This window comes from Lutjanus erythropterus, chromosome 11 (assembly GCF_056507025.1).
Source record: "Lutjanus erythropterus isolate fLutEry1 chromosome 11, fLutEry1.hap2, whole genome shotgun sequence".
NCBI classification, from domain to species: Eukaryota; Metazoa; Chordata; class Actinopteri; order Lutjaniformes; family Lutjanidae; genus Lutjanus; species Lutjanus erythropterus.
In genome coordinates, this window is record NC_139327.1 from 38409110 (window position 1) to 38431511 (window position 22402).

The window sequence follows — 22402 nt, forward strand, 5'->3', positions numbered from 1 at the left end:
GTGACTTAAAGCTACTACAAGGAGTTTTAGCTGGTTATAAAATAGCCTCAAATTATTATCAATGCCTCTATTTGGCTTATTTTTAATTTTTAAATCATATATTTTTGTATAGTTGTCCTTGGGTCGGATTCTCATCTCTCAGATCAGATGAAACAAGCATGTTTACATTTTTCCAGGCAAAGTTACGGTGAGTTGTACGTTAGCCAGTTAAGAAGAAGCAGGAGGAGTTTTTTATTTAGATAATTTTACATTTGACGTCATATTTTGTGGTTATTGCTGCTGCTTTTGTCCACAGGGGCGTCCAAAATATGAAAGTTACTTACAGGGGCATAAACAGACATTTATTTTCATGAATTAAATGAAATACATATTCAACAACTGGTCCCAACAGTCAAGCTACAAAAAACACTGGATCCTACACTTCCCATAATGCAAATCAGTAGTGTATTTTGTTGGACTGTTCTTGCCTGATAAACAAAACCTTTTCTTCTGATTTTTAAATATAGTTAGGTGGTTCATTGCTGCAAAAAATTAGTTCCTGTTGCCCTGGAGTTATAATGAATCATTCATTAAATGATTACAATGATTTGACAAAATGAATCAAATCCACAGTCATGTGATAAATAAAACATCTGGTTCTCCGTGCAGATTAAAACAAAGACAAAAAAAACTCCCAACTTCCAGAGGTTTCATCCCTTCACTCATCCCTGATCTAACATCTACAGCCTCTGTCGGGACGGTAACGGCCAGAAATAAACATTCAAATTATTATGCAAATTAAAACTACTGCCCAAAAAAAAATGAAGGACCTGGTGGGAACTTGCCATTTTTAGCCTCAGGAGAAATTTCAGAGGAATAAGAATCATACAAAGGATTGTTTTTTTTGTTTTTTCTAGTGTGCACAAGCTGAAGGAGACTTCATGTTTGTTAGCATAAAGCCAAACTCTTCTAAAAAACTGTTAACACTTGCAAAAATATCTACAGTATATTCATCTAGCTTGTGTAAATATATATGTTGGGTAGAAATGATGAAATTGATGGAACCAGAGAGGAGGGCTGCAGCTCGTCCACAAGGAGGCAGAGGAAGAAATAAAAGTGCACCGAAAAGAAAAGCAAACCAGATTTACAAGCCATTTAATCTTGAATTCAGTCTTAAAATCATACAAAAGGAGTGAAAAAGGTCAAAAAGGAGCCACAATTTGACTTTCATGTTGAGAGCAGATTTGATTTCTTCAGGATGTCGTCAGAAAGAAGTTCAGATACACCAGAATAAATAAAATGTTCCACCTTTTCCCGGTAAAGTGACGGCTAAATACAAGATTAACTGACTTGCAGAGGTGAATATTTTGGGAGGAAGGCAGAAGGAAGGAGGGAGGTGAAAAAGAGGTAAGAAAAGAAACAGAGAGTGAAGATATATATGGCAGCTGTAATGATCCACTGTATTAGTTTTATAGGGTGTTATTAAAGCACTACAGACTAGGTGTCTGCCACACACTGGGCTTCATTGTCTCTAATATGCAGCAGTGCGCTACGTTAATGTGTAATAAATCATTTACACAAACAAAGTCCCCCGCTCCCAGCTATTACATCTGCATAGCAAAAAAAAAAGAAGAAAAAAACAAATAAATAAAATAACAAACACACAGAAAAAAAACCCATAACTGAGCCTTCAAACCATCTTTAACGATAACTCAAACCCTTTATTCGGTGGCTACTGTTTTCGTTTCTTCTAAAAGATAATACAGAAGTAGTTTTGATGCAAGGTTTGTTATTATTATTACTTTTTTTTTGTTTGTTTGTGTTTTTGTTTTGTTTTTTAGAAAAAAAAATCTTGTTTCTTCATGAAGCGCACTTCCTACTTCGTCTTGGTCCGGTGGTGGTGTCTGATTGGCCGGTTAGTCGTCGTCATCATCGACCACGGGGTCCGTGTCCCAGCACGTGATGTCAATCTCTGAACACACACATAAACACACAGATTACTTTACTGAATTACTGTAATTAAGTGCTTTGTTAAGGTACTTGTAACTTCCATGAGTATTAGTTACTAAAGTATACAATGTAATCTATACTTCTAAGTTACAATACAGTAGCTCAGTATAGCTTAAAGGGAAATATATTTATATTTATATACCAGCAATGATTGCACAAGCACGCAAGTAAGTACTTATATGTAGGTAGATGTTGTTGTTTGCATTAAACAAAAACACTTCCACAGTACTTTACCAAAGCTAGAAGATACTACCAATAAAACAAGATACTTGTTGTATATTTTGCACAATAAAAGCCTACCAGACAGGGCTGCCCCGGCCATTGAGCTGCTCAGACTTTTAATTTGAAACATTTGTGCAGGAAGTGTTGAGTACAATTGATGGTAGCTTAAAAGCAAAAAGGGGTGACTAATCAGTGAATGTTCGAGAAGAGAAAGTAAGAACAGTAGAGAGGTGAGTCCGACATGACAGGTGGAATTAGGTGACCGGTGCCATGCCGTTGTTCTGATGGCCCATTACTCTGAAACCCCAGCAGTCCAAAACTGACCCATTTCTCTGAAATTACACACTTTCAGTGCAGTAACACACTAACCTAAATCCCCAATCCTAACAGCTGCAGGGAGAGCGTGTATTTTCACACCAAGGGATGTTTGTTTCCAGGATAATAGGCTTTTGGTCCAATGGGATACATTTCAGACTATTGTAATTATGGAATAACGGCCGTCACGACGTAAAGGAGGAAGTGGTGATTTTGCATAAACTAGGAAACCAGGGGAAAATAATGAATGAATATGTTCCAAATAAAATTCTTTTATTCATTCATTCATTCATTTTTATTCATTTCTCAGAAACGTATCTCACCTGGTGGCTTGTTATAAAAGACCGGTGCAGGTTTAGCTGAGGACTCCTCTGATTGGCCAAATTCTTCCTCCTGTGATTGGCTGAAGTAGCCCTCACTCGCCTGTAAGAACGAAGACAGAGAAGACGACTATTAACCAACAAAAAGACATAAAACCTGTTTGTGAATCTGCAGCTGCAGCATCATCAACCTGTCTGACCTGAGTTCCTTCTTTCAGCAGCGTCTCCCCGTTGGTCATCAGCAGCTGTCCGTCATCCAGATCCTGCCTCTCGCCGGACGCGTGCTCCAGTGCATGCTGGTAGCTGAGGGTCATCTGGTCCGAGGCCGTCACGTCCACCAGACTGGTGGGGTCGTCCTCGGCGCCCGAGCAGAGGGTCCCGTCCATCATCTCGTCGAAGCTGAGGAGGGGCTGAGGCTTGCCGCTGGCGGTGGCGGTGCTGGGGGGGCCGTTGTCGCCCATCAGGTCTACCAGATCGGAGGACTGGGAGGGGTCGCCGGGAGGGGCAGGGCTGCTGTCCCACAGCTCGACCAGGCTGTCTGTCCCGGACTCCCACACGGAGAAGCCGGAGGGGTCGCGGGCCTGCGGGGCGACGCTCTGCACGGGCTTGGTTGGTGTCGACTCTTGGACTGGCGGTTTCTGCTGCTGCTTTGGCACCGAATCTTTTATAGAGAACAAGCAGAACACCAGTTTAATAATAAAAACTCAGAATAATTTGTCTTAATTCAGGCTATCAGCAGCTGAGTTGATGATTTGTAGCTCAAAAGCTGCATAAACATCTGTGTTAACTGGACTGAATCTGGTTAAAGATTACATCTAATCTTTAAGTCAACATCACTTCAGTGTGTTTAGCAAAACCTTTGAGTGAATCGGCAACAGAAAATTTGAATGAACGCTTGTTTCCACCCACGACTGTTACGCAGATATTAGGAGTTGGTTCATCAACATCAGCAATTCTTCAGAAGCAGCCAAACTTTTTTGATTGTGGGTCATATACAGAAAAATATAAGGAGCTACGGGTCAAACAATAGTAAATTTATAGTTTTTTTAAACAGTTATTCTGCAATAAAATCAGTGTTAGAGGACTGAGATTGGCACAAAGACATCAACATGCTAGTGTTTTTTTCCCCTGTAGTAGAATGATTGTGTGTGGAGGCAGATTTCCATCCTGTTTTCTACATTTTTTCACTGTTTGAGGTTGGTGATTTTTTTAAAAATGAACTAGAATGTGGTTTGAGCATATTAATAATAAATAACACTGTATACATGTACATTACACATCCTAGTTTGAACACTAGATGTCATCTTTAACAGTGTAACTTACAATGATTGATTGAAATTTCAGTTTCTGCTTGTTCTGCGTGTTTTAAACTTTACTTTTTTACAGACACTGAAACAGCTGATCAGCCATGTGAGCTCTGAAAAAGTGTCTCCATCTCCAATTTAGTGCATTTTGAAAAAGCTAAAAAAAAAACCCACCTTGACTCTCACCCCACTCGTCTCTGCAGTCCTCGTCCTCCCTGTTGAAGTCCTCTTTGATGGGCGTGGTGACTATTTTAGGAATGGGTGACACGGCGGCCATGTTGCGCTCTGTCCTCCCTTCATCGTCATCATCGTCCCCTACAGGGACAGAACGGGACAACAACGTCGAAAAGGTACAGAGCAAAAACGTCCTAAAGCAACAAAATTACACTTAGAAATGAGAAGTGTTGAATTAACACAAAGTACTGCTGCTTAACTGAAATGTCACAACTGGTGTTTTTTTTTTTTTTGCCACACCATTTGTTTTGTTAAAATGTGTCAAAATATTGAGAATACTGGGCATCAATCTGTTTTTCGAAGTGAACTGGGTTTCCTTCTGTGGTTGTGTCCCAGACGATGCTGATGGGAAGCTTCAGTGTCTGATTTTCAAACCTCCACAGTCACACCCCGTGTTAATTCAACACGACAGCACAAAAAAATCACAGCAATCACATCACTTCTGCTGTCAGCGAACCAGCAAACACACAGAGCCTGTCTCCAGACCTCTGAACCTCCACATCTCAAATACCGTCGAGCAGATCCAAGGTCCTGTCCATGGGACTAAAGCTGGTGACAGAACCAGGCTGTTTCAGACGGACGCCTTAATCACATGGAAGTATTATTTTGATGGACATTTAATCTGTAGTAGATGAGGAAGTGTAGAGCAGTGAAGGGAAAGAGGCGCTCAATCTTGGCGCAAAAATATGGAGGTTTGATGTCCAGATGTTGTCCTGTGTGCAGAGGTGGACTATTCAATGTTATAGCTTCATTATTAGCCATGCTAGCAGCTTGGCGATATGGATGACAACGTGTCAGGCAGCAGACTGCAGAGCAGATTGGTCTGAAATATCTCAGAAACCATCAGATGGATTACCATGAAATGCGGTTCAGACGTTCATGCTCCCCAGTAGCCTGAGAACCAGACGAATCTGCTGAGTTCACGTTTGCATTTGCCCTGGCAGAACGTCTGGGCCTCCTGCTATTCAGCCAGAATTCTAACAGCCAATCACAACCGTTTATGCGATATGGAGCAGTGTCACTGCTCTGATTGGTTGTAAGTCTATCCAATTGCATCCAGTCAGCAGGTCCCTCGAGTGCAACATCTCAGACTCCAGAAAGATTTTGTTACTGCATCATTTGTTGCCAAAAATGTTTCAGATTCATATATTTCTGTGTACTGTCTTGCTGTAATACGAGAAAAGTTGTAAGCAGGCGGCCAGCTTTTTGTGCCCCACTTGGAAACAGACCAAGGACGGCTACCTCACGTTTTGTCGCTTTGATTGATTGCAGGTCATGTTTCCTTGGTTCGTTTCATTGGACTGGTTGCAGGTCTACTCAATAGCGTTGTCTGCGCATGTTTACAACGCCTGCTGGAAACTGAAAATGAACTTAGAGGTTCCAGACTAATTCATGTTTGTGAATTTGCCTGGTGATGCTAAGCTAGGTGCCCAGAGGATCAGTGACTTTTGTGATCATCTAGTCCCACCAGGACATTTTTTTTTAAATATCCAGTAAAGTATTTTGATATCTAAAGCTGAATAATAACAGATTTTGGTACAGACATTCCAAGTGTACACATGCTGATATTATACCTCAGCGTGTTAGCATTTGACACAAAGCTGCTAGCATGGCTCGGCTTTGTTGCTTTGTCTTATCTGGTTTTGACTGAAATTTGTTTGAATATGATGAGACAGTGCCTGGAAGCAAATGTCTCGTCACAAACATGTGAGACTTGGCAACCCTGCCTCTGACATGTGACACTGTAGCACACATCGGACACATCGCACAGACAGAGGAAGTAGTAACCAGGAGAGCTGAGGAAAATTAATTCTGGTTTATGGTACAGCGGCATTCCAACAAGGATCCCAGGCAACTTGTCACCAAAACCAGGACACAATCACTATCATGAAACGGATGAAATCAGATTTCCTCTGCACATTCATCATGATGCCGTCAATGTATATGGTCACACTGTGGGTGAGTCACAGTCACATCCAGGAAAACATCAACACTGTGTCAAGAGGATCACTTCCACGATGAGAACGTCACTGTTTCTCAGATGTTGGATGATTTCATGCTTGTTGGAGTCAGACGTCCTGTTCAGAGAGCAGGACAAGATTTCCCCGGGGGACACGAACACAATAAACCACAGACGAAGAACAACAGAGTCACTTTGACTGGGAACGAAACGGCCGACTGAGATGTGCGACCGAGCTGTTTTAGATGACAAATCACATCCAGCTCAGCGAGGTCTTGTGTGGGTGGGTTCCCCAATTCACCTGGTGGTCAAAAACCTCTGATAATGGAAACCATTTCAGAAAATTGTCAACACACTTTGATAGTAAAAGAAGAATCGAATTTAGAGCAAACTGTCTTTGTTGTCAGCTGTCACTTGGGACAGGGGTGAACTGGTTGTTTGCCCACCCAGCATAAAATCTGCCTTTACTGCATCTACAGACATGCATTAACACACACTGCAGATCATAAAGGTGGTTTGCATGGTTTTGTCCTGTAATCAAATTATTGCTGACCATTTTCCAAAGCATTTTGTTATGTTTTTAAAGTCTTGATTTACCTCAAAACAGCTCATTTTCTTCCTTAACTTACGTGGTGTCTAGCCATGCCGATAGTTTGTTCTTTTGTTCATCTGTTGAGATATTTGATTTCTGTCCCCACAGCCAAACAACGGAGGTGAGTGGATTGTGGTTTGTGGTGCTCACATGATTGATAGAATGGTCTGTTATTAAATTCAACAGCAGCAACATCAATTGTCACTCGGATGACCAACCCAAAGCATCTGCATTTTAAAGCCTGAGAATGAGACTCAACGATCAACCATCTTTCTCCTGAACCAGCTGCTGTGCTTAGGTTGGGAAAAATGGAGAAAATACATTATTAATTTCCATTGTATTAGCGTAGTGACAAAAATAATACAACCAAAACTATTTGCACAACAATCCAAACTACGGCCTTGATGTCATAGACATATTGAAATATTGATATATTGGACTCCTGTGCACTTTCTCCTTTTGATATTTGGACAAAAGATAAAAAATCTACAAATACCATGTTAATGTTGCCCAGTTACAATTTGTCTATGTGATAAACAACATAAAATATTGTTTAGAACACAAAGGACACACATTAGGTGTACCACACTTTTTTTGTTGATGTAAACTCATTTTATGAATCCTTATGAACATATATTTAGTTTTTTTTTTTTTTTTGGTACGACATCATTTGGCTCAATCGTCAAGATTAGCTGAGCTCCTTTGATGGAAAGTAAGTCAAACTTAAAAACATGTTGTTCTCTGGAAGTTGGTCTGCAGTGATGACAGGTGTTTGACTGTTTTTAATTGACTGAAACATACAAAATCACCATTATGGTCTTTAAACAGAATTCAATCAACTCCACACAAGATAAGAGGCAAATGTCCATATTCAGTCAAAGGCCAACAAACAGCAGTGGTCGAGTGACGGACGGCTCGACGACGTCACATACACACACTTTCATACACAAACACTCACAGGTCGGCCAGTCGGTCAGGATTAAAAGCAGCAGGAGGGGGAGGAGGATGAAGAGGAGGAGTGTGTATTTGAGTGTTTGTGTGCAGGGACGTGATGCAGTCCAGGATCGGAGGAAAGAGGTCGAGGATCGGCAGAGGAGGGAGGTGAAAGAAGAACCGGTGAGATTGTGTAGTAAAAGTAACATCTTGATTATCCTTAAGAGAAGAAAAAGTTAGCTTGTTGCTAAATCAAAATCAGAAAAAAACATCAGAAAAGAAACCCCAGACACATTTAGAAAAATAATTGAACATCAGCAGCTGACTGGACGACATCTAAAGGATGAAGACTGAGGAGACGACAGACTCGACATCTATCACACAAACCGACAAACAGCTTTATGGTTTACAGCCATAAAGGATGTTCTGTTATCTACTATGAGTTAGTGAAGTGCTTGTGTGCATGTTAGCCAGTTAGCTTATTAGCATGGAAGACTGCCAGTGCGCTAGCTAAAAGGTAAGTGAGACGTGAGAAAGGTTTGATCTGAAGTACTTTGATTAAAAACAAAAATGTGTTTTTATTGTCCTGTAGGAAGAACACAGTTCAGACACAGCTAGCATCTGTGCTAAAACTACATGCAAAGGTCTTTTTGTTAAAAACACAAAACAAAGGCCAGATTTTGGCCTTTTTTCTGAGTGGATATTTAAGTGTTCTTGCAGCTATTTAGTTTTTAATATTAGATAAAGTTGAAAGCTACCGCTAAAAGCTTCAACTGTTGAAATTTTGAGTTGATCTCTGCACTAAAATGCTAATCCTGGTATTATTTTATTTGTCAACAAGAAGGAAATTATAAAGTATCACCAGACTTTGAGAATTTCAAATTTGCCAAATTTGAGTGGGAGATGAAAGTTGTCGGGAACGGAGGGCGGGGTTGTGAGTGGGGGTGGGGTAAATTCGGTAGGAGGTGGTGAGGTGATACAGAGGGTTGGTGCGCAGGTGTGCGGTTTGTGAAAGTGCTAAGTGCAGTGGATTATGAAAATGAAGTGCTGAAACTGAGAGGATGAAAATGCATGTGTACTGAAAAACTGCTGAGAGGCGTGATCTAATCACTGCTGTCGTTTCATCGGTTGACACCGTCAGATTTATTGATTACTGTCTCTTGAAACAGTGGGACTGCCCATTGTTCCGATGGCCGATTATTTTCCAAAATCAGTGCAAAAAACGACCCACTGGACCAAAATGCCCATTCTACTGAGTCGGCAGGGATTTTGTACCAAATGTTTTCACTGCGGCAAACCACAGTTGGTGTGGGCCCTCTTTACACCAGTTGTTAGAACAGCAGGGAGAGTCTGTATTTTTGGAGCAATGGGCCTTTTTTTTCAGGATAATGGGCTGTCGAAGAAATTTAGAGGGCTACGGGAACCCGTACGGGACCCAAAACCTGGAAATGAGTTAGCATGTTAGCAGTTCACAAGTTTAAGAGATTTTCATGTTTTGTTCGATGAAAGAAATACTCTACTTGTGGATTTTGATGCTCAAGTGGCTAAATGAGACTACAGAGGATTCTGAGGACATTAAACGTCAAGCACTAGTCACTTAGTGATGACATGAAGTCATGTGACCGTGATTTAGGTCTTATATCGCCTAACATTTGCTTTTTACTTCTCAACCATTGGCTTTTTGTGGGGTTTCGGAATAACGGGCCATCGGAACAAAGGCATGGCACCTGAGACAGACGGTTCAGCGATTTCCAAATAAACCGACCTCCATTACTGAATTCATGTTTCATGTTTTATTCTGTTAATTTATACTGGAAACAAAATATTTCAGTCTGAATAATCTGATCTGAACTAGCAGCATCAAATTTCACATCTGTTTCTGTTTTCTTCAGTGGTTGAAATGTGGAGAAGTCTTGCTGTTACGTTTCCAGGTACAAATACACCTTCACACAGATAAATCTGTTTACTCCAATAACAGTCGACCAAGCTTGGTACCCAGTGTAACCTCAACTTTGTCATTTCCTGTTTCCTGAATTATATTCTATGGACTAGGAAAACACATTTTTGAAGATGGTTAAAAGATGTTACTATGGGAACCTGTAAAAGCTACCTATAGGACTGTATCAGTGACATCTTAAGTTAGCTAATGCTAGCAAAATGCTGTCTGGTTGCATTTGTGTGTGCAAACATTATATCATGGTTTAGTAAACTTGGATTAGACCTTATTTCCTCGTATACATGTTCATCAGTTCATCAAAATTCTGTTAAATGTGTGTCTTGGTTTGTGTAGGATACTTTTTTGCTTGTACAAAAGAAGATGAACAACAAGATAACTTATGTTTCTTGCCACCGTAAAGTCCTGAACATGATAAAAACCAGAATAAAACTCAAAACTGGGATATTAGTGTGGTTTGTCCACAGAGACTATTTAATCGTCATGTTTTAAATTCACATGCAGTTTCATCCTCTGTCACTGTCATATTTGTGGAGAGGTTTCGTGGCTGGGGGGAGATGTTCGACCAAGCTGCTAGTGTCCATCGATCTTCTTCTTCTTCTGCTGTTTATCGGTTATGTGCTGTACCTACCGGCTGCAGCGGCGGGCTGCGTCCGTGCGTGTGGTGGGGTGCGGAGGGGCGACGCGCCCCGGTGTGGGGGAGTTGGACTGCTGGGACTGTGCTGCTGCCTCAAGAACGGGCTGTCCAAACGGCCTGGCGGTCGGGGACGACACACAGCCACACACAGCAGAGCACGAAGATTCAAAAACACAAACATGTAACAAAAGACACGAGGAGCCGACGCACCAGGACAAGAGAGATGTTGGGGAGACAAGACAGACAAAAAGCAAGAGAGGGAGGGAGAGCAAAAGGAAGACAGTCAGGAAGACAGTCAAGACACAAGAAGTTCAGCCCCAAAGGAAAAAAGTTTGAAGCAGAGAGGATTGTGGGAAGGGCAGAGAGTCCCATGGAAACCCATGAAGAAGAAAGAGACAGTTGGAGGAGGTGATGAAAGAAGTCGTTTCCACAAAACATTACAAAATGAAGAAATCAGAGATGGCAGAGTGGAGGAGAGGGTGAATAAATAAATGAAAGAAGGAATGAGGATGGTGAACACAAAATGTTGAGTCAAATTAGTGAGCAGAGGTGACAGAAGGAAAGGAAAAAAGAAAGAAAGAAAAAAGAGAAGAGAGAAGAGAGAAAGAAAGAAAAAGTGGTTAGTGTGGCTTGAAACACACTGACTGACTGACAGTTAGGCAGAAATGAAATGCTGACGGAGTTTGATTTTTTTTTTTTTTCTAATCCTCAGATTTCTGTTGCTTTGAACCAGTTTCTGAAGAAAGAATCCCAGAAAAGAAAAACATTATTTTGAGTCTTTTAAAATTAAATAAATATGGTGGTGTTTGAACGGCATGAATCCTTGTTAGCAAATGACACATGATGATGAAGTTGTTTTACAAAATACAGGTGGTCCAACAAAAAAATCTTATTGACCCTGTTTACACCTGATATTAAGAATTGTCCTGGGTGATCCAATCAAAAGTTCTAGGCTAAAAGTTCAGCTCTAAGGACAGGTGTCAATGTACCCAAGACACGAACGTGTCCTGGGCCAGACTGAAGGACCACTAACTCAATTGGCATCCTCTGCATTTGCAGAAAAAACATATTAGCACCCCAACTGCATTATATTAAAGTGTGAAACAACAAGAGGAAGGTGCAACAACAGACACCAACAATAGACACAAGCTAGCTTTAATTTTTGCTGAAGCAACTGATAACTGTAGCTGCCATTAGCTTGCTAGCTCAGTTAGCTGTGCAGCTATTACTGCAAGCTAATTCTGCTCAGACTGGGAGCTTGGAGCACTGGTGTTTACACCGCTAGCACAGGCGCTTTGATCTATCTATCTATCTATCTATCTATCTATCTATCTATCTATCTATCTATCTATCTATCTATCTATCTATCTAAAGCTTTAGTTAAGCTAAGGCTGCTAACTGCATGGCTAACTGAACTAACTAGCAAATGGTAGCTACAGTTAGCAGCAGTTGGCGGTTACTTTAGCAACAAGAAATGCTATCAGTCAATCAGGAAACTTAATTAAGTTCAATATCCTTATTTTTATATTAACTGATAACTGTAAGCTTATATGTTTATGTTTTGGCACAACTTAATTTACTTCAAAGGTGCATTAAGAAATGAAAAAAGTCTGAAGAGGTCAAAACAAAGACTGCATAGTTCTTACTCCTGCTCATAATGAACGCATATCTGGAGTTAGACAGTTGGACATTGTTTGCTTTTACTGAGAAAATCATCATAACTGACTTAAAAAATGACAAAATGTATAAAGGGAACATGTTGCATCTGTCCCCAGAGGAAATTACGCCCTTGTTACTGAGAATATCAACAACGTACAGCAATAGAATATGAAAATTAAAATCAAAATCACATAAAACACTGAGGCTCAACAGCAACCATCCAACAGTCTTACAGTGTCGACTCCTTCATGTTGTGATTCCAGTGAGAAAAGATGTGAACTCCTTCCTCCTGGGAATTAATTCTTTTTCTAAAACCTTTTGAATGAATCTCTGAAAATGAAACACTTAAGTTCTGGTTCTGAGGAAGCAGCAGCTGAGGAGATGTTGAACATGATTAATGTCATGTGGGCAAACAATGATTCAGATGTAATGAACTGTCAGGTGAGTCTGAAAGAGTTTACCGGTCCTGTGGACGGAGACGGGTGAGGTGTCGACACTGATGGTCATGGCTCTCTCCTTCTGCTTGAAAAACTCTCGTGGGTTTCCTGACCGCTGAGCAATGATGGCCTTCGCCTCCTGGACACACACCCACACACACACACACACACACACACACAGAAACATAAATATAGACCATACTGCAGTCTGAAGTACATTGATGAACAAGAAACAGCACAAGGAGGGATAATAAAGTTTCTCTTATTGCTGTTCCTGTGTCAAACTCACCTCAACCTCAGACTCCTTCTTGTCCAGGTTGAGGTCCTCGATGCTCGGCTCTGTCGCCTGCAGAGAAGAAGAACAAAAATGATGCCAAAAAAAAAAAAAAAATCAGCACTATAACACGATGTCACCAGCGGGGGGCGATAGAGACCTGTTTCAGTCACTAAGCATCACGTATACGAGCAAAGATCAACACCACAGATTACAATATAAAAACAAAGCTTGTTTGGACAGTATCTAAAACATTTTCTGGCAGGTATTTTGCATTGAGGTGTCTAATAGGTGTATAAAAGTGTAAGATATGTGTGAGAAGATGTATAATAGGTGTATAAAGGTGTATTCAATATAAATGTATGTAGTACGAGTGCAAAGGTGTATAATCAGTGTATGAGAATGTAAAATAGATAAAGGTGTATAATAGGTGTGTAAGGATGTATAATACGAAAGGGTGACTAATAGGTGTATAAAGGTGTATTAACTATAAAGGTTTGTAGTAGTTGTATAAAGGTGTATAGTAAGTGTGTAAAGGTGTATAAATGTGTATTTAATAGATATACAGTAAGTATATAAATGTGTATAATATCAGACACTCTGCTCTTGTTACAGTGCCTATAGAAAAAGATTGCGGCTCCTCTGGGTGTTACTATTTGGTGGATCGACCCAGTCTTTGACAACCTGCTGCTTCCTTCTCCACCTCCATCAGGAACAAACGACGCCTGAAGTGCGTCGAGTGATGCAATATAACTGCTGTGCCTGAACGCACCAGCAGGACAGAGTTTAAGACGTTTAGGAGATTAACTGAAATATCACAGCTGTGCTACAACGCAGCGGGCAGCTGATTGCAAGATGTTGTAATAGTTTTATGTCTGCTTGTGAAAATAAAACTCTCTCACATACACACACACACACACACACACACACACACACACACACACACACGCACACACTGCCAGGTTTGAAGTTTGTGTAAAGCACACACAGCATATAATCGGCCTCTTCAAAAACAAATCCCACTGACACAGAAATTGATTTTATTTCTGTGACGCAGCGAGACTCTGGCACACAAACCAGACTGAGGCGTGCAGGCGACGTCTTCATGTTTGTTTGGGAGGAGGTGTGACTTGAGATGTGGTTGATGGGCAGAGGGAGCAGAAACTAACTAAATCAACTAAAAAACACGTTCAAGAAACCTTCTGACACAGAGAGTATCCAGGAGTGACGTGTTTCAAATAAGTACAGCAGTGTTTCACCTCATACTTGCAGACTTTATGTAGCTCGCAACAAAAAGTAAAGATGGTGGACAGTGACCTCACTTATTTTATTTGCCAACATAGATTTTTTACCTGCATTTGGTGAGTGGCAGATGCTAATTTTGGACTCTGGATGGCCAACTATGTCTCATTGTCTTGTTCCGATCTTATTACGAAGAACACACAAAACACAGAAACTTACGATGGTTGTCTGGTTCCGCAACCTCTCTCTGGCTTCCTCCTCCTCCTGCAATTTCTTCCTGTTTTCACACACATAAACACACACACTGGATGACACTGAACACACCGGAGACCTTTACACACAGCAGAGTACACAGTGTTGCAAAACATGCAAAATTTACGGATATATGTACACACTTAGAAATCAAGGTGACACCATATTTTGACTTGCAGCCATAAAAAAAACTTTTCGGTTCCTGGTAGAACTGTTAATAATGGTTCCATCCTTTCAGAGATATCTGTGAAACATTTTACTTAGGTTCTAAAGGGGAACTATTCTATGGTTCAATGGCTCTACCAAGAACCCTTTCTGGGGATTCTATATCAAAAATTTATAGGGTTCTAACCTACCGATGAAACATGCCCAGTTTTGCCCCAAGTTTTGCAGAAATGTTAAAGTGTTCCTGTTCCTCACCTGTGCTCCTCGATCTGCTGCTCCCTCTCGCGGTACCTCTTCTCTCGGTTCTCCTGCTCTTTCCTCTCCAGCTCCATTCGCTCCTCCTCATAGCGCTGCCGCTCTTCTGCCGCCTTCTTCTTCTCCTCCTCCTTCCTCAACTCCTCCTCACGCTGGAGAGAGGAAAAAAAAAACATAGAAAAACGAGACTTAAGTCATCTGAAATGTCCACGGTGAATCTCAAAGATCTACAGTTTACAATGTTACAAAACACAGAAAAGCAAATTTTGAAGTTGGAAACACAGAATAACTGTCATTTTGGTTTATTAAAAGTACTGAATTGAAGAATTATCTGTCTGTCGATTACTCAGTTCAGTTCTGATGCTGAACCTCACTGTTCAACTTCAAATCTGCAGTTTCAGAGTGTCTGAGGCTGTGAAGGACAGACCCAGTTGACACCCTGCAGCTCCATGAAGCTCTGCTGTCATTTTGCATTTTGTTTAAAAGAGCTGAGGGCAACAAGGCCACAGGACTTCGACGTCTGACTTTGTTCTTCACTTCCACTCGACTCCAAACACAACTTTAATTGCATTTATTCAACAAGAATCAGATTAAGAGGAAAAGTCCAACATTTTGGGAAAGACGTTTATTGCTTTCTGGCAGAGAATTAAGATTAGTGAAAATGACATGTTGCTTTGTGATGGGGTTTATATGAAGGACTATTTCTCAGCCAGGTGAGCTAACTTTTGGAGTCTGGCATTTCTGGCATTTATGGAAAAACAGTACATGAGAATCTTAAACCATAGTATGGATACAATAGTATGTGAGGTGCATACTGTTTCTGTGAAAATATTATACATGTGATACTACACCAGCAAAAATATCCCACAACACAGTAAAAACAGAAAGTTAATTTCACAACTTATGTATGAGTTGGCTTAAAAACTCAAAAAATTTTGTGTTGTCTCAGTTTGCGATGCAATGCAACGCAGTAGTGACAACGACAACTTCAAATGCCTAAATTTAAATGTAATTAAAGTTTCACTTTGCTAGGTGAAATATACTTTTTAAATGAATTTAATTGGTGGCACAGGTTACCGTGGTTATACACCAACCTGCACGGAGGCTGTCAGGAAGTGACGTGATACGCGCGGAGTGGTGTGTAAAGTATGTTGACCAATTGTACACATTTTGTAGTGCATAGTATGTGAGTTTGAACCAGCTTCTCCACTGGTTGCCTGGCAACTGCTCAGGCCAAAAAATACTCCGCCAACAAACAAGATATAACACGTTCATCAGTGAGCTTCAGAGGTGCTGATAGGTACATTTTTGTTGTCTTTTGACAGAGCCAGGCTAACTGTTTCCATTTGTTTTCAGTCATTGTGCTAAGCTAAGCTAACCAGCTGCTTGCTGTGGCTTTAATCAACAGAAAGGAGAGCGGTATCGATCTTCTCATCTAACTTCCTGGGTAAAACAACACGTTTATGGCCGAGCTCCAGCAACACAACGCCGTCACTAAAAATAAGCCTGACTCAAACTTTCTGGTATAAACATCCACCAGTTTACCGACTTTGCTGTACTGCTGCACTTTCTGTAGTTGTCTGCAAAAAGTTTTCCTTTGCAATGAGGGATTATTACCAACATTTCATACATCCAAATAAAGTGGTAGTGAGTACAGTGTTACCACAACTGAAAACTACATAGCTACGTTTAAAGTGGTGATAGATCACGATTATTCTTTCACTTTTATTTTCTGACTTATAACGCAGGATTAAAATGCTTCTTTCCTTCATCCGTCTTAATTTTCCTCCACTCCCTCCCTCCTTCCTTCTTTCCTGTTCCACACCCACCTTGGCCTGCTCCCAAAACTCCTCTCTATTGATTTTCTTCATCTCCACCTCTGCGTTGGTCTTCTCGTACACTGTGCCCTGCATCAGGAGAGAAACAGGGGAGAGACATCTGAGAACAGCCGGGCGGACAGTGTGTGTTAATGACAATAATGTGTCCATGTTTGTCTTTATTAAGATACACAATACAAGGGAGTTAAAGCTGAATGATTTTCTGAGTAACACCACAATTCTGAGAAATAACGTATGACATGATTGATTGTTAAGATAATAAAAAAAAACATGGGCAGATGTTAGTGAGCACACTGCCTGTTTCAACTGATCTGACCACTGAACTAGTAACTGTAATATCCACAGACTCCCTAAGAAAGTTACTGATCCAGGAGGAACTTCACAAAACTTTGTGAAACTTTGTTGTCTATGACAACTTCATAATTATTTTAGCCTCCTTTTAAATTCAGTAAATGTCATACATTACTAACTTATTTAATTCTTTGTGGAAAAGATCAGTGCGGCGCTCACTGTCACATACAGTTACTTCCAGTGTTGTGCACGAACACGCTAAAAGAGCGGCGTTCATTGAACAGGTCAGTTTACAGTTAAAGGACTTGAACTTGAACTCTTTCTTCGTACCACGTCTCCGTGTTCTTCGTCTCGGGTTCTCAGGCGGCTCAGGACCGGACTCGCCACCACTGCCGTCCCATTGGTCAGCCGCTGTCCAATGGCTGAGGGGTCGATGTCCTCCAGACTGCTGGCGTTGACGATGACCTCCACCCCCTGGAGAGAAAGACGGTGATGAGAGTGAGTATCTGTTAAGTCGTAAAAATCCTGCATTGAAAATGTTACTCAAGTAAAAGAATTATAGAAGTATAATCAGGAAAATGTATTTAAAGTATAAAAGTTAAATTATCTATTTTTATTATCTATGATCTCATTAGATTATTATGACTCATGCATTAATGTAAAAACAGGATTTTATTGTTGTAACTGGTTGAGATGGAGCTCAAATAATCTGTGTGACTCCATCTGAGGATTATTATTATGGATCACAACGACCTCGACCCCAAAGTGACGCCTTCATGTTTGTTTTGTCCAACCAACACTCAGCAGTCACATCTCAATATTATTACAAATACATTAAAGTTATTACAACCACAAATCCCAAAAAGGTGGGATCCAATAAAAACTGAATGCAATGATTTGCAAATAATTTTTGACCTGTATTCAACTGAAAACAGTACAAAGACACGGATATTTAATGATCAGATTGATAAATGTTATTGTTCAACCTTGAAAGGTTCAATCAATCACAAGCATTGAACATTAAATATCTTGTCCTTGTGTTGTGTTCAATTGAATAGAGGTCAATGAGTTTGTGCAAATCAATGCATTCTGTTTTTATTGTTTTACACAACATCCCAACGTTGGAATCAGTGTTTGTAATATGATCTAATGTCTTGTGTATCATGTATAATAGATTATTCATGTGTGTCTATGTGTGTGTGTTCTATCCCAAAGATGGTAATTGAATGCACCGTCAGTGTGATGAAGTTGAGGTTGTGTGGGAGAGAGAACTGCCACTTAGAATAATGACACTTCAACACACACACACACACACACACACACACACACACACATATATATATATAAATAAAAAGTCACCTCTGCTTTAATCTTGATCTTTTTATCTACTCTACCAATCCAAAAATAAAATTCACACTGAGCCAGGAATACAGGTATGAATACACTGCTGTGTGTGACACACACCGACACACACACACACACACACACACACACACACGCTCGGTGGGTGAGAGGATTGTCATTCAGCTCTGAGAGATTACTTTAAAAAGAGATGGCATTAGTCATGCACTGTAGCACACACACACACACACACACACACACACACACACACACACACACACACACACACACACACACACACACACACACACTCCTGTTCCTCCTCTTTGATCCTCCTACAGGTTTAATTTGCTGTAGCTTCTTGTTCCACAGAGAGTTGGTTGAAAACATTCTGCATGTGACACAAAACTGAAGCAGATTATGAAACAAACACTTCAGTCATTTCCTTCTTTATGGAGTCTAAAACACATTTACACGAGTTTTACACTTACAGTGGTGTCGTCCTCATAAAATCTCACAAGACAAATGATTTTAACCATAAGAAGTTGAAAATGACACACAAAAACCTGTCCTTTGATTGAACTTAATGTCCTTTAACGTCAGATTAACGTCTGATTTTGGTGAAACTGGAACAGAGAAAATATTTTCTGGTCTTTCCTGTGACTTCCTCCGGCTGTTCTGCCTCAACTTTTGACTATTTACAGAGATGGACAGACAGTTTTACTTGTTTTGCTTTGCTACCTTAGCCATTAGTTGGCTAGTTAGCTCAGAGATAGGACCAGTTATGCAAGACTTCAGCGCTCATTACTACTGAGCACTGCCTTTGCATGGAAAATAGCAATATGGGGCACTGAATTAATGAATTTATCGTTCATCAAACCACAAATTAAACAATAATTTAGTTTTGTAAAACAATGAAGGCAGAAGCGTGTTTCTGGGGACTGATTACTGCACAAAAGTGCAGAACTTTATAACAGCAGTCACTGATTTTGGTAAAAACTGGATCATATTATATGGAGAGACTATTTTCCCTCTGATGTCCTCCGGCTGCTCTGTCTCGATTTTTGGTGATTTACAGTGTTTCCTGTTGGACAAAGCTTTACTTTACCTGCTAACTGACGGCTAGCTCAGTTAGCCTACATGCAGCTGACTATGCTTGGACACCTGGGGAGTGCACGGCTAACTAGCTGTAGCAGTTAGCTACTTTAGCAACAGGTAAAGTTACCTGTACATCAGAAACTCTGTAAATCACAGAGAGTTGAGCGGCTGCAGGACGTCAGAAAGAAAACCAGAAAATACGAAACTCCTTCTTAGATCTTAAATGGATGCAATATGTTTTGGGATGATGTTTAACCTTTGCAAGCTGTGCTCAGTTTTGACTGTTTTCTAATTGTTTTCTTTTTTTTTCTGACTTGTTCACTAGTCTAAATTAAAATTTCCATTCAGCTGACAGGGAAATGAATTGACAGGAACATCCCTACCTCAGATATTATGACACCTAGTGGTGCTTAGATGAAAGATATATATGTTTTCCAATATATATATTTTTTAATTTCTACAAGCAAATTACAAAAGTCCATATGGTCCTCAGAAGCTACAGCACAAACTAGCAATAGAATAAAAATAAAATAAATAAAAAGATGACTTGTATGCCTGTTAGAGCATTTATTTAGGGATATGTAGAAGCGCTGTGGTGGGTCTGACCTGGAAGAAGTCAGCGATGGTGGCGACGTGGCTGGCACAGGCACACTTCCTGGCATCCGGCACGTCTTCTCCGACCTGAGGCAGAGAGCGAGAGGTACAAACTGAAAGTTAGAGAAAGAAGTAGCAACATCGCTGATGTTTCTTTGCTGTTTTCTGTTAAAGTTTACCCAGAATTTTTTCCCAATTTTCTTCTTCTGAGTGCTCAGATGCACAAGGAGAGTTTTCCCCTCATTTTGGTCTCATTAGTGCTTTTGTTTCGCTGTGGTCACGTTCGGTTATTGAAACAGTCGTATCATGTGATTCAGTAATCACAGCTCATTCAAACCAGCACAATAAAAACGCAGTAAGCAGCAATTACAGAGAGAAAGAGACAGAGGAAATCGGCTCCATCTCATCTGAATTCACTGCAATTTATCCCTCAGTGACAAAATGTAACCACTTTATCTCTCAGACAGCCTGAAGGAGAAGAAAGAGTTTGGATGTTTTGGGGATTTTTAAGAGTTTGTGGTACATTTTGTCACAGTTAGGTGTACTAATGTATTATTTTAACACATTTTTGCACACTCTGATCGTCTTTGACCCTGTTCTGGCGCAGTTCAGCCTGGTTTGGCCCGGTTTGCTTCGGTCTGGTGCCTGTTTGGCTGTTAGCGTTGCTGTGTTACATTATGAAGGAGTCCTCTGGCTCTGCTCCCGGTCTCATTTAAACACCAAATGTCTCGTCCTTTCTCTCTCTCAGTCTCCATTCACTGCAATTACCGGGTCTTTCTGTCGCTTTATGTCCCCTTTTTCATTCAACTCTGTCTCCCAGAAATTCAGTTTATATAAAGCTAATTTGCAACAGCAAACACATTTTTAATGAACATATGTGACAAGTTGCAAAAAGTTCAAACTGAATGTATCTGCAATTAGTTCAGTCACACACTTCACCTGTCCTGCTGCAGTGTATAATATCTGCTCATAGATGCTGAACATGATTACTGTTTTTAGTTTTTAGGTTTAGGAAACTCACAACACTTGGTAAAGGAAACGTAAAGGTCTTGGTTTACTGAAAAGGTCACTGACCAGGCAGGTAACGTTAAAATCACCTGTCCTAAGAAAATTAATCCAACCTGCATGGAGCTTTAAATGTCAGGACAAATTCAAATTTTATTACAAAACAACATCAGCAAGTATATTTATTTACAGTATTTTAACAGCATTTTTTTTCACTATGTTGATGACATGGTAACATTTTAATTGAAGGGCTGTGCATAAGACTTACATAGCACTGTCATAACTATGACATAACCCTGTCATAAACATTAAATATTATGAATGTTGTTTTCAAGTGTCATTGAGGTAATTATGCCTTTTTTAAAGCAAAGTTGAAACTGTTTAAGATGTGTTTGTTATGACAACCTGACATTAACCATAACAAAGCTTTGGTTAATGTCAAGTTGTCATAACAAAATGATGTTGTCTTGGTTAGTGTCAAGCTGTCATAACAGAGACATTGTTGTCTTTGTTAAGGTCAAGTTGCCAAAACAAATACATCTCAAACAACGTCAACTTTGCATTAAAAATGGCATCACTGATTGAAAGACACTTCATAAACGTTCAGAGAGCCTCCTTCATATGTCATGACATGGTTATGACACTGTCATGTCAGTCTTCTGCACATCCCGTCAAATAAAATGTGACAGAAAAAACAATAATTCACATTCCTGTCAAATTAAACTTTCACATATGTAATTTCTAGGATACTTTAAAAACATTATCGCGGCAGAGATTAAATTTTCCTAAAAACTAATTTGTAAAAACAAAATTATCAGCACAAAAACTTAAACTGTAGACGCTGAGGTTGTTTAATTCTTCCTCCCTCCTCGTCTTTTCACCTCCTCTCCTCCTCGCTGTCCTCTCTCCTCTGCACTCTGTCATTATGTAGATGCACTCGCTGCTGATGTCAAGTTCAGAAAGTAAAACATTCATCTTGAGGCTCTCAGACGTACTCAGACTGTGTTTAAATGCTCTTAACAGCAACTCTCGCTGTGATAAAATGAGCTCCAGCCTCACAAATTATTAATTTCTTCCTGTTACATTTCCTTTTTCCTCGTGAGTTAAATGGTGGACAAATTCCTCTGACTCTGCTGCATGTGTGGTGACTCGACTCCTCTTCTTCTCTCTGTTTGGCCCGTAAGTGGAAGGTCACAAGTTTAACCGTCATTACAGCGTCAGGGTACATCTGCTGTCTTTTTAAAAACCACCACATAAAACACTACAAAGACACAGTCTTCGCGGAAACAGCTGACAATGATTTTCTGACCCAAAATGTTGCTGTTTATTCATCGTTTTGGACTCCCTGCCTTTCTGAGCCAGACGGCGCTGCTCTGTTCTTTTTGACATAAAAGCACCACTTGGATCGACTTCAAAATTACTGATAATTCCCATTAAGCCGCAATATATTCATTGTTATTCCCAGTCTTGTAGTAAACAGTTCAGTCTGCA

General features: G+C 40.2%; 1 protein-coding gene across 4 annotated transcripts in view; it reads right to left on the minus strand.

The window, feature by feature from the left end:
- Positions 1-1118: 1118 nt before the first annotated feature.
- dbn1 (drebrin 1) overlaps positions 1119-22402 on the minus strand; it is a 144900-nt gene continuing 123616 nt past the window's right edge. The window contains exons 4-15 of one of the 4 annotated variants that reach the window (XM_084730056.1): positions 19919-19993; positions 17204-17347; positions 16574-16651; positions 14745-14896; positions 14292-14349; positions 12846-12902; positions 12581-12695; positions 10455-10577; positions 4325-4444; positions 3047-3507; positions 2850-2949; positions 1119-1951 (exon numbers count right to left, since the gene is read on the minus strand). In XM_084730056.1, the coding sequence (XP_084586182.1) occupies positions 1896-1951; positions 2850-2949; positions 3047-3507; positions 4325-4444; positions 10455-10577; positions 12581-12695; positions 12846-12902; positions 14292-14349; positions 14745-14896; positions 16574-16651; positions 17204-17347; positions 19919-19993 (1539 nt within the window). In that variant the 3' untranslated portion in view covers positions 1119-1895. Of the gene's footprint in view, positions 1952-2849; positions 2950-3046; positions 3508-4324; positions 4466-10454; positions 10578-12580; positions 12696-12845; positions 12903-14291; positions 14350-14744; positions 14897-16573; positions 16652-17203; positions 17348-19918; positions 19994-22402 lie in introns of all 4 variants that reach the window. The other 3 variants (XM_084730055.1, XM_084730058.1, XM_084730057.1) reach the window with 3 other exon arrangements.